Source organism: Magallana gigas, chromosome 3, assembly GCF_963853765.1.
Source record: "Magallana gigas chromosome 3, xbMagGiga1.1, whole genome shotgun sequence".
NCBI classification, from domain to species: Eukaryota; Metazoa; Mollusca; class Bivalvia; order Ostreida; family Ostreidae; genus Magallana; species Magallana gigas.
Window position 1 is genome coordinate 22643480 of NC_088855.1, and position 12510 is coordinate 22655989.

The 12510-nt window shown below is 34.0% G+C and overlaps 1 protein-coding gene across 2 annotated transcripts in view; it reads right to left on the reverse strand.

Annotated features, from left to right (window-relative positions):
- Nucleotides 1–12430, reverse strand: part of LOC105339426 (5-oxoprolinase) — a 39336-nt gene extending 26906 nt beyond the window's left edge. For both annotated transcript variants that reach the window (XM_066078968.1, XM_066078967.1), the window contains exons 1-10: nucleotides 12284–12430; nucleotides 4874–5040; nucleotides 3905–4096; nucleotides 3660–3785; nucleotides 3445–3551; nucleotides 3166–3281; nucleotides 2868–2947; nucleotides 1833–1885; nucleotides 1427–1539; nucleotides 306–394 (exon numbers count right to left, since the gene is read on the reverse strand). In XM_066078968.1, the coding sequence (XP_065935040.1) occupies nucleotides 306–394; nucleotides 1427–1539; nucleotides 1833–1885; nucleotides 2868–2947; nucleotides 3166–3281; nucleotides 3445–3551; nucleotides 3660–3785; nucleotides 3905–4096; nucleotides 4874–5035 (1038 nt within the window). In that variant the 5' untranslated portion in view covers nucleotides 5036–5040; nucleotides 12284–12430. The remainder of the gene's footprint in view (nucleotides 1–305; nucleotides 395–1426; nucleotides 1540–1832; nucleotides 1886–2867; nucleotides 2948–3165; nucleotides 3282–3444; nucleotides 3552–3659; nucleotides 3786–3904; nucleotides 4097–4873; nucleotides 5041–12283) is intronic.
- Nucleotides 12431–12510: the final 80 nt, after the last annotated feature.

The window sequence follows — 12510 nt, forward strand, 5'->3', positions numbered from 1 at the left end:
ATGCAAACTAAAGTCGGCCTCCTTAAAAGAAATATTGAAATTTGAATTTTGAAATATGAATTTTTTCTTTATTTATTTAAATATTACTTTATAGCTAAACAAATTTTAGGTTCATTAGATGGTCCTTAAAATGGTATATGTGATATTTTTGGCCATTTACTATTAGGCTAGCTAGTAAAGGAAAAATTAAAATCTCTTAGACTTACATTTTGAATAATTCTTAATATAGCGCTCTTCATCTAAAGGAGATTGATAAAGTCTGAAAATGGCCATGATCATCCAGCCCTCTTAAACTGGGTTCAAACCTGAGGGGCCTGAATGGTCACTCCTGCAGTGGTGGTCTCAAACACGTGCTCGTACTGACCAGCATACCGGCTAACATCTGTAGAAGTACCTACAATGAACACGCCAGTCTTTGTCTCAATCAAAGGTCAATCAAAGGTCAGTAAACCGTGAAGCTACAGAGACTGAAATTTTAATTACAGGGTCACGACTACCTAAGTAGCCTCCTGTTTACCCTTGCAGTGTACTGAAATATTTTTTAATAGTCAAATTTTAGAGATCTTTGATATTTAAATCAATTAATACATCCACAAAAATGTTCCAAAACTGTCAACCATTTCCTGAAAATTATTCCATATATATATAATTAGAATTTTATAGATTTTATGGATGTATACCTGTCCTTAAAGTACTTGCTTACATGATATTCTAAAATATGATAAATAAAAATATGTACAAGTTCATGGTTGAAAATTTGAGTACAATAAGCAGTATGTCAGAAAAATAAAATATTTTAAAACTGTTTTTAAAAAGTTTGAAAAGTCATATCCTGAATTTCTTCTGCAATGTTTTGACATAATTCCAAACATAATTATCTAATGTAGATCTTGTCAAATTGAATGAAATTAGAGCTAAAAATGGGAAAAGCTATTGGAAATAGCATAGTTTAATTCATTTAATTAATTGAAAAATCATTGTAAAAATGGCACAAAATATAGGGTTTAGGTAGCATGTAAATATTTCTATATATTACACTACATGCAGTAAATGAGAGTTTTTCCATTTATTTTTAGTCATTATAGTTTTGATAAAAACTTTCGTCTATCTTGATCCCAGATTTAGTACATTGTACTTCCCAATTCATTCTAATTCATGAATTCAAAGACAGGACTGGTAAAACATACCATATCTCTGGTAATTTTTGTGATGATCCAAATTGCAAATAATTGGATACACAGGAAAATATATCCTGTATCATTTTCTTTAAGAAACTTTTTAAATTGATGCAAAAAATGACTGACGCAAATTAAAAATGTAACAGATTTCCCCCATTTTCGAAAATTATGTGACACACGAAAAAACGGAAAATGTGGTATGATAGCAATCAAATGCAATCTTCAGTATCAACTAATTAATTATGTACCTCCCATGTCAAAACCAATGACAGCTTGCTTGGTGTCCTGGTTATAAGTTGTCAGAGCATAGCCCACCACGCCTCCCGCTGGACCAGACAGAATTGCTCTGGAGCCATTGAATCTGGAAAAATTATTGTACATGCACTCAATGGCCTGTAGATCAGAAAGACGAAGAAGGGGGGGGGGGGGATCCGGAGCCATTAAATCTTGAAAAATTATCATTCAGGCACTCAATGATCTATAGATCAGTGAGAGGGAGAAGGGGGTGGGGGGGGGGGGGTGGGGGGGGTTAGATGTAAGTTTCCGGTTCATATCGGTGATGGTATTAATCAGGTAACTAATAAGATAATTGTATAATAAATTGGAGAGTTATGCAACAGAAAACAGTAGGCACAGTACGAATTGATTACTCACTTATTCACAGGTGTTAGGCCTCCGTCTGATTGCATGAATAGAACAGATGTGTTCTGAAATTATATATACAGGAACATTTTCTGAAAAAACATTCTCAGTTATCTTCAATTTTAATCACCAAGTATGAAGTATTTCAAAACATTGCTGGTCAATTTTTAAGTCTTTTGTTTTCCCATATTCCATCAACTTAATACATGTACATGTGTGTTCTACGGTGTGATCGTTGGGGCTAGCACAGCAGGAACTACACATACCTATAGACTTGCCCACCCTAAAACAGTACTTTACTCTAGAAGAAAATTTGATGCAGAAAACTGTAAACAATAAATTGTTTGTCAGTATTAGTTTTAATTTTTTATCTGTTTCATAAATGGTTTTTTCAATTTGTTCACTTTTGTATGCTAAATACCAGGTATATATGTTGTGCAGGTATGTGCCTCCCTCTCTTTTTAGACCAGTGAGTATAAATTACCCATTTCCAGATAAAGGTTTGACAATATGCAAACTTAATTCCTTGTAGATTTTTTAATTGTTTAATTTTTCTTTTTATTTATTATGTACATAATGTCTCTGTAATTCTTTTAAGAAAAACACCAGATTCCCCACTATTTAATCAATATGACAGTAAAGAATGGAACTACAGTGTATATAATTCCCTTATGTAATCCTTAACAGAATTACTCATTACACATGACATCCCGTGAAGATGTTTGATTCACCTCAACATTTATTGGGGAAAATCTAGCATGAGTAAGAGTTCACTGTGACATTAAACCCAAACTTTCTATAGCTTTGCTACGTTTTTCGACAAAATACCATAAGAAGGAATGGAGGCATATAATAGCTCTCTTTGTTCTTACAAAAGCGAGTGCTATACTCAAAACATGTTGACAAACCTCAAGAAACCGTAAACTCCGAGTGAAAGGTCAGCTGTTTTGGCATAGCACTATGGGAGCTATATGGCAAACTGTGATGCCCTCTTCGCTCGCTGACTCACAGCAAAATGAAAATCAGTTTTATTTTAAAAAATCTAACCTGAATGTTGTCTTTAAAACCAGAGGCAAATCCAGCTACATATTTCTTTATTTGTGGTGTTAAATAAGCATCAGCACAAGCTGAAATGCAAATATAAATAAATTCTAAAAAGTAAGGTGATATACCGGTATATACAAATGTATTGTCGACCATGTATTTTGCCTTCAAAAATCATTTTGTTTCGCATTTCGTTCTTATATAAAAGTTGGTGTTGTGAGAGAAATAGAGGTTCCTAGAAATCCTGATGAGAGTTTTCAACTGACTAGTTTTTAAGGATAATTACAGTCAGTGCATTTACCTGTGTAACCTCTGGGAACCACTCTCACCATAGACATGACTTCCGAGGACAGCGACACCTGATGGAAGCCCATCTCTAGTGCAATCCTGCCCACTTCTTTTTCATGCTCCGCATATCTGAAACACAGGAGAAATACACTTACTGGTCTATGTGTGTATTCCAATCAAAATTTTTAATTAACTACATCCTTTTTCTATCTTTCATAATTAATATGATTCATGGGTAGAGAGTAAGGAGTTTGTACCATGTAATGTCAATGAGGCACGCATACTAACTCACGTGTAAGAGTGAAGTAAAACTACAGCAAGGCTTTGGATTCCCTTGTCTAACAGCTTTTGTAAATCTTCTCTCAGTTTTTCTGTGTTCACCTTCTCCCATATCTCCAACTGCAAAACAACAAGCAATGAACAGTCAATTGGTAGTCAAATCAATTTTTTTTTTAATTTAAGAATATATGCATATCACTTTTTCCCAATATAATTTATTACCCTGACCTTTTCACCTGTGACCCCAGTGACCTGGTCACATGACTTGTTGATTTCACATTTGTCTTGCTTGAAGACTAATCTCTCTTCCACTTCTATTACTTCACTGTAGAGCTGATCAGGGGCTGAAATCTCCTGTTAAAAGGTTAAAAAGAGCATACACTAAATTCCTTTAGAATTTTTATTTTACTCTAAGATTTATATAGCTCAATGGAGAAGTAAAACAAAAAACTATATCATGAAAATGTACATACAAGATCAAATATCTGAGGTCTAGCTTGGTTCCCTATGTACAACAGATCCCTGAATCCCTTGGTGATAGCTAAAGCCATTGGTTCACCTTTTCGCTCCAACAAAGCATTGGTAGCAACTGTGGTGCCCATTCTTATCCAATCAATGTAGGATGTATCAATTGGTTTATCTGCACTCATCTTAATACCTGTTTCCTAATGATAAAAAAAGTACAAAAAATAAACCAGATAGTTCATATCATGTGCAAGTGAATATGTAGTAAGTTTATATCATTATACTCAGAGAGAGAGAGAGAGAGAGAGAGGGGAGAGAGAGAATTTCTTTCCTTTTTTTTGATCTTGAGATCAAAATGTAGATCCGTATATGGAACAAATTCACAAATATTCATTCCATTAAATACAATCAACTTATTGCATGTAGCTCTTTATTCTGTGCCAAAATGAAAAGAACCAAAACTTGCCAATGGGTTTTTTTTTCAGAGCACAGTTTGGGTAAGCAATGTTGGGTATGTAATCCTCCAAAGTTAGAGGAAAAAATCTAACCTCCAAAAATGGAGGTTACCTAGACCAAAAAGGGGGAGGTAAATTGCTATGGTATTATAAAATTGCAACCAGGCAATCTATACCTTTGCTGCAACTAGTATAAAAAAAAATCTAGTCATACTTTCAGTTTTTTCAGTCATGATTGCCTCATATAAAAATTTTGTTTGAGTTTTTTAGACTTATTGTTTTCTTGATTCTTTATATCTGTCTTATGACTATCATTTCTCTCCAAATTTAATATCTGCAGTCATGATTGAATAGATTCATAATTTATGTCACCGGGTTCACAGGTGTGTGACTGTCAGTCAATACATCGGGTCTCAATAGCTCAGTGGTTAGAGCGCTGGCATGGTACGCCAGAGGCCCTGGGTTTGAGTCCTGGGTGAGACTTGACTTTTCACCACCTGTGACATTTATGAAGAATTTTACCTGTTCTAAAATGCGTCTTATGCCTTCTCTGGGTGCATCTTCATAATTCTGAGGATCCACAGATAGAAGTTTCATGACTTTAATTTTACCCCCTGGGCACCTTGCCCAAATGTCTGTAAAAGTTCCTCCTCTGTCTATTGCAAACTGAAATTCTTCCTTCATTGTTCCTATGAAAAAGAGAATTGAAATCATATGATATAACGGCACACAAGTACCATACATAAAAATCTTACGTTGTATGTATGTCCTTATCGACAAACATTGGAATTTAAAGCAATTTTATTTTGTAACAAAAGCAGGCTTTATGACATGCGCAATTCTGCAAGTAACTTAAACATTTACCGGTATATGATAAATACCGGTACTAAAATTAATCATAAGATTTTAATTTTCAGAACTAATACATGTATATCTATACTAAGGAATATGAAGCTAACCAATTTTGATACTGAACGACAATACTACACATTACATTTTGATTGGTGTTCTATTTAGCTCTTTTGGCTTCCACAAAGTAAATCAAGTATAATTCTACTAAATTGGGTAGTCAGAAATTCAAATCCATGGCAAAAAGAGGCTTACGCTAAATCAAGCATAATTCTGCTAAATAAGGTAGTCAGAAATTCAAATCCATGCTAACTTGCTGAAAAATCAATTTCCACCCAATATCTTACATGCTAAAAAATATGTCAACTTAATGTATAATAATTCTATATCGATCTCTTTGATTGGCCAACGTAGTCATGTGATAATTAGGTAAATCAAACATCTTTTCTTACTGGTAATAGATATCCTATCCCACATACTCTTTTTAATTCATGATTAAATCTGATACATGGAGATGCTTATAATTATTATAATAAAAACTTGATTCATCTCAGTAGGATTTTTCCATATCCACACCCTGTTTCAGCATGACACCAATATTGGGTAGAAGCTGCCAATGGACATGCAATGATCAAGGGCTGCAAGGATATTTGTTGTTAATTGTCATCCCTGAGACTGAAATGTCACACTTTTATTGGTTTAAATATGACACATGACTGCCAGATATCTCTGTGTCTGTCTAGTGAGAATAAACATTCAACAATATGGCCAACACTTTGCCCACTCATCTCGACATATTTCATATAAATTATACAAAAACCATTTTCTGCCATCTTCGCTAGCCAAGGGTTTTCCATCCTCTTTGCTCCCCATAAACAGGGTTTATGGGGAGCAAAGTTGACCGAAAACCCTTGGCTAGCAAAGATGATTTTCTGCAAGTTCTTAAAATATTTGGAGTAGTTGCCCTTTGAATTTATCGTACATGTACTTTTAATTAAAGTAGCTGCCCTTTGAATTGACATCACTTTGTTCTGTCTAGAGCAAAAAAAAGTAAACTGTATTTCGCTATTCACCAGTTCGCTGCAACTTATTTTCACAACCAAACCTTATTCACATGTTTTATAACGATACACCAAGGACTGGTCTGTGGCAAAAAATATTCACAAAAATGAGTTTCTCAGGTACCTCATGCACATTTCTCACACATGAAAAAAAGTTGGTAAAACTTTACAGTAAAATGACATGTACAGCTTCAAGATTTGCTAAATAGGAAAGGGAAAACACATTTGAAATTGAATAGCAAAAAATTTAATAAGTGAAAAAAGGTGCAGCAAAGATTTTCAAGGACTATATATTTGACAGGTGAGTCTATGAGCTTGATCAATCCAATATATTTCCACAGTTAGTCAATAGCAAACCTTAAAATAAGTAATAACAAATGAACAAGAGTGTGATAAATGCAAAAGGTTTGTATATGTGTCATTAAATGCATTTGAATCACCACAATGAATAATAGTAAATCGATAATCAAGATCATATGGATTCAATTTTACAGGGAATACAAATGAGTATGCATGCTTTTACATTTATGTATATTTTTAAATGTTTATAATCAAACCTAGCTGCAATATTGCGATTCAATTTGAATTTACAATTTTATCGCATAACTATAGTTCAACCCACCATATTTCCATAGACAGTCAGTAAGAAACCAAATAAGTGCTTTGTTTCCCATCAAATGAGACATTTATTTACAAGATGCAGTGGTCTACGCAAATGCATGTAAAAGTGGCAATGAGTTTCTTTACAAAGTCGAACTCTTCAAAAATAATTCTCATTCTTATCTTTCATCTTTTATATTGTCTTTGAAATCTCCACTGCTTCTTGTTCACTTTCAATGTTTTGTTGCTATTTAATTTTAAACATCTCTTTTTCTTTTTCCTCGGCAAATGTCTCAAAAATGTTTCAAAGGGCAACTACTCTAATTTGGAAGTCATGTCAAAGGGTAACTACTCCAAATAAAAAGAAGTTACACGGAACCCTGTCTCTGCAAAAATATGAAATACATGTATTGAGATAAGTATGCAGAGCGTTGGTCATATTGCCGAATATATAATTTTCACCAGAAGGACATATATATATCCGGCAGTCTTATGACATTTTAAATGCTATATATGTGTTTTCTGTCATGTGTGACATTTTCTTTTTAGGAAAACAAAGATTTCTATTAGCTCTTCTGGATCCAAATCAAGTCCTGAAGCTGATATGGGTAATGTGTAATAAAGTAAGCTGTACTGCACATTCAAAAACCCAGTTCATGTTTTTATTACAGTACTAGGAGTACTAAGTATGTAAAAATTGAAGTACTAGTATAATAGTCAAGGTATAACTGTAAAAGGTATCAAATGTTGACATCTCCCCACAAATAGATACTCTAAATCTACTGGTACTATAATTTATAGTCTAACCCCTCCTAGCTGAGACTGTCAATGCCTTAGAATTAACTTTGTCACTATACATGAATCTGCACAAGAACTTGGCACCAACATTATATAAAGTTTTTGTTTCCAAGCTTTTTTTGAGATAAGAACCCAGTTTGCTTGATGAGACTTATTCCACAAAACAGAATGAAGCCCGGACGGCCAATTTAACTTATTTCACCTAGCATGAATAATGGGAAATCAGTAAGCACTTAATCCTTGGTACACTGTGATACATGTGCATCCCCCTAGTCATTAGCAGCTGTAAGCAGTTTTTAGAAAATTAAGTCAGTCACATCTTGATATCTGCAGTTATCCAGGTTCAATCAAGGGTATACAGCATTTACCCCAGGTTGTATTCCACCTAAGGTCAAGGGTTGAAGGTTGTATGGAATACAACCCGAGGTAAATCATTGTACATCCTTGATTTGACCTGATGATGAATTTATTTCCTAAACCAGATAAATCTGTTTTGCCATGTCCAGTCAAGAGTTTATTACGTACACTTTCAAGATATGCCATTTGTGCATTTTATGCGTTGTAATGTCACAATTAACACATTGTGAAGTATTGGGTTTTTTTAACCTCTGGCTCAAGTCGGGTGTATGGAAATTTAGTGCAAACTTATTAGCCAATCAAATTTTGTGTTACAAGCTACATAGGAAATAATGATATTTGTCTACCTGACTACCTGGGACAGTGGGTGCCTGTGTGATTTTAGTTTTATTACATACTTAATAATAAAAACAGGGTTTTTGCATTTCAATACAGCTTAATATTACTTTACAATACTGATCCTAATTAAATGCAAGGAATTAATATCCATGTAAAATCGCAAGAAGCACAACTCGCAGATTTTAAAAGCTCGCTAAATGGAAACTAAATGAATTAAACTATGATAAAAATTTGGCATTCACGATTTTATCTTGTCTCAATTCCATACAAGATGGTTAAATCACAGAATGAAGTACTCATGTAAAATAAGGAATAAACAGTATCCATATCAGTCCCCACGGCCGATACAGATCCTACAAGGCTGATACAGATCCATATACCAAACCCTTTTAGACCTCCTATAATTTCTTCCAATCATTATTTAGCTTCATGCAAATATAAAATCATATAACTTATTTTGGTTTTTAAATTTTAACAATGCTAGAAGTCTAATAATTGTAATAGAGATCCTACAAGGCTGTTTTAAACCAGATTTATTTCAGCTGTCATATTTCAGATATGTACAGAAAATCTGTCTGGGATCGAGGACTATGAAAATGGAGAAATTAACTCTGATAAAGGAGTGCTGTGCACCGTAATGCCTTGTGATTTTCTCAATTTCTGTTTTGTATCTAATGTACATAATGGTGAGTTGCCTTAATTAATCCATTCTTTGTGAAAATGGGATTAAAAATTTAGAGGGAAAATTTTCAAAAGCGTAAAAATTAGAAAACGATAAAGAAATCATTAATCTAATTCAAAAAAATGTGGGAAAGTCTCGGAAAACGTCAAGAAAATAAAAAAATTCAGATGCACATCATTGAATAATTAAAAAACAAGAAACCCACAGTCCTTGACGGTCACCTGAGTAACATAGCCCTTTGATGGACCCGTCAGCATTTTAAGCTTCATTTTGGAGTCGAAAACCCTACTCCAAGACTACTTTGACTGTTACTCTCACTTTTATTATTTGATGTTTTCAAACATCAATTCATAAAGGGGGATGTCTGAGATTATTTATACCTTTAGTCCAGGGCCCTCCAATGCTGGTAATTGTTTATGTTTGCTGAATCAATTTAGTGTTGTCTTCAAATTCATTAGCGATTTTTAAAAAAAAGAACTGATCAGTATGTTATTACTAAGCATCAAATAAATACTATAACAATGTATACTTTGTACATCATGTATCAACCATCGACCAATACAGTGAAGTCGCCAATTCCGGGTCACGTCAGACTGTTTCTTTGATATTATGCAAAGCTGTTCTATTTAAATTTTATACTATATGTATATTGAAAGTATATTTTGTGAGTATTAAACATTCATTTTGTTTTTGAAAATTAATTTCCCGGAAACAATATTTACAGAGGCATTTCAACAAGGCATGGTTTCCCCACTTTCGAATCATTTTCTCCATTTTTGGGTCATGTGACTTCAGTATATCAGTTAGGTCGGGTAATCGTCTCAGAACACAATTTTTATAAATTTGCAGTATATAAAAAATAATGCCGATCAGAAAATATATTTACAACTACTGATCCTCAAGTCACAAGGACCATTTCTAAATGCAAATGACAGTCGTGATTCAGAATGAAATGATCATCATTATTTCATCATTGTGACAAAAAGAAAAATAAACCTTAATTAAAAATATGAAACAAGATAAATAAATTGACACCTGAGCTAGATGGATCCCTTATTTAATTGAATCTCTTTTTTCTCTCTTTCATGTTATCGTAAATCCGCAGAAAAATATGTTTCAGGTATAGTGACCCGCAATTACGGAAATTCCTTCAGATTGATTAATCAATTGTTGTAAATTTATTTGGGCAGTTATCATTCTGAATATTTGTGCAATATTTTTTATCAATTCACGCCCTCCCTCAACTTTCACATCAACCACGCTGCAGAGTAAATAATGAAAATAGCATGTCACAGATTGTGAAAATCTCCATCCCGAAAACGCTTAAATGCTTGATTTCTAAATTTGTTTCTCAGAGGGTCTGTAAATGTAAATTTTCAAATATCGTTTAATGATCAAAGACAGAAAGGCCTATAGTTCATGATCAATGTATATATTAAGTTTTTTATGCTTCAATTTAAACAAGGTGACATAAAATATGCGAGTGACGCGGAATTGGAGACGACCCGGAATTGGCGATTTCACTGTCAATCGCCACTTTTCGGGCCTTTCCGGCAGGCTCGGAAAAACACCTCAAATGTATTAACATTACTGGATGTTAGAATCTTATACAAAATGGAGTCGCATCCAATTAAAATAAGTATTGGCAAAACAGCCTTAGAGCTTGTAAGTCGGTCCTGTGGTATAGTTTAGGGTATATCATTGACTTTAATGAAGTCGACATGTCAATAGATCGTAAAATGTGTTGCATTTATATCAAGTTTTATAAAATGGGGGGTTGTCATGGACGCCTATGTAATACATTCGAGGAGTTTTTCCGAACCTGCCGGAAAGGCCCGAGAAGTTGCGATTGCTTCACTGTATTTGGTCCTCTGGCTATAATATAGGATGCGAACTGGCAACGGTTCTGTATCATTCTTTATAGCGAGCGCAGCGAGGCGGCGCGAAGCGCCGCTCGCATAGCGAGCTCCATAGACAACGTGTACGAACGGAGGAAATTCGAGTTGAAATCTGCACATTGTTCAAAGAAAATTTTATGAGGCCACGTGAAAACGTTCTACTATCCCAGTGATCCTTTGCGGTGCATAGCAACATGGTGGAACAGAAAGTTTTTCTACGGAAAATTCTTACCTCTACATCGCATACATCATTTTCATTTAACAATAAAAAAAATCCTTCTAAAAACATTAAAGTAAACAACACATAAGACTGAACTTTTGCTGACATATGACGTCATTTCCTTCTCCGAATTTGTCCGACAATTTACGAAAACTGTCGAGCGCAAAAGAATGTTAACTATGACGTCACAAAGATCTCGCGTTAAAATTTCCCGCGATACATTTAGAGGTGGATCAAGCATATGTACTGGATCATGTAGGAAGTACTCAGTATCAGTGTTAACGGTGACTCTTTGGCTGATTAGTTTTGTTTTGATGATTTTTTTTTGCTTAGTAAATACACATGCAAGTTCCATGCTAAATTTATTGTCATACTGATCCAATCATATATGCATACGTTAGGTAGGTGACAAAAAATTATTAAGAAAGAAAAGTCTAATCATTATTAGATCTGAGTGCAGCCACGTCATTTTGTAATGAATAGATGAATAAAAAGAATTAAACTGTTAAAATATCTACCGGTACATGTATTTGTTATATAGTTGCATATGTGGTCAAATAATATTGGATATCACACACTAAGAAAGGGGTTAGGGCACATGTCTACAACGCTTATATATCGTACAAAAATTAAAAAGATTTAAAACAAAATTAATGTCACTGAGGAAAATAATTAAAACACGGGTTACAACAAGGAAAAAATGAGAAATAACAGACAAAATTTATTTTTACTGATTTTAATGATCATTATTAAAAGGTAAAGAAAAGATAAAACATAATTGTATCTACATAAAAAAAAACCCGGCGTTGTGTTTATCAAAATATTTTAATACAATGTAAGTCTGTTTAACATTTTATTAATGCTCAGTGGTAGTTTGTTTAAGTGTATAAGACTAGGAAGGGGCCATTGGAATAAAAATTTGATTATTTCGGGTTCCTTGCGTTGGTAAAAGTTTTCGAGACAAAGCCAAAGTTTTTTGGTTTGGGCAAGTCCACGGGTTGCATTTCACAATGATGACAGATGTGTGGTTCCTTCTGCGCTCGCCCGAACGGTCACACCGTAAAACATATTAAATGCTGAGCTTGCCCTAACGGTCGCACTAAAAGACATATCATATCTGAATCTGACCTGAGCGCCTCTCCTTCTATCCTATAAACAATGCGTTGTTATATATGCAAATGATTCTCAGTAGAATGAAGAATACTGGACGTTCGTCCGTCACCAAACCAGCAGGATACAGCACACGGTCGGTAAATAGAACATTACGCTGTGTAATCTAAAATTTTCCGTAAAGTTTGATTCAAAAATATAAAATATAAATTAATGAAAGATAAAACATCTGATACAAGAAATAA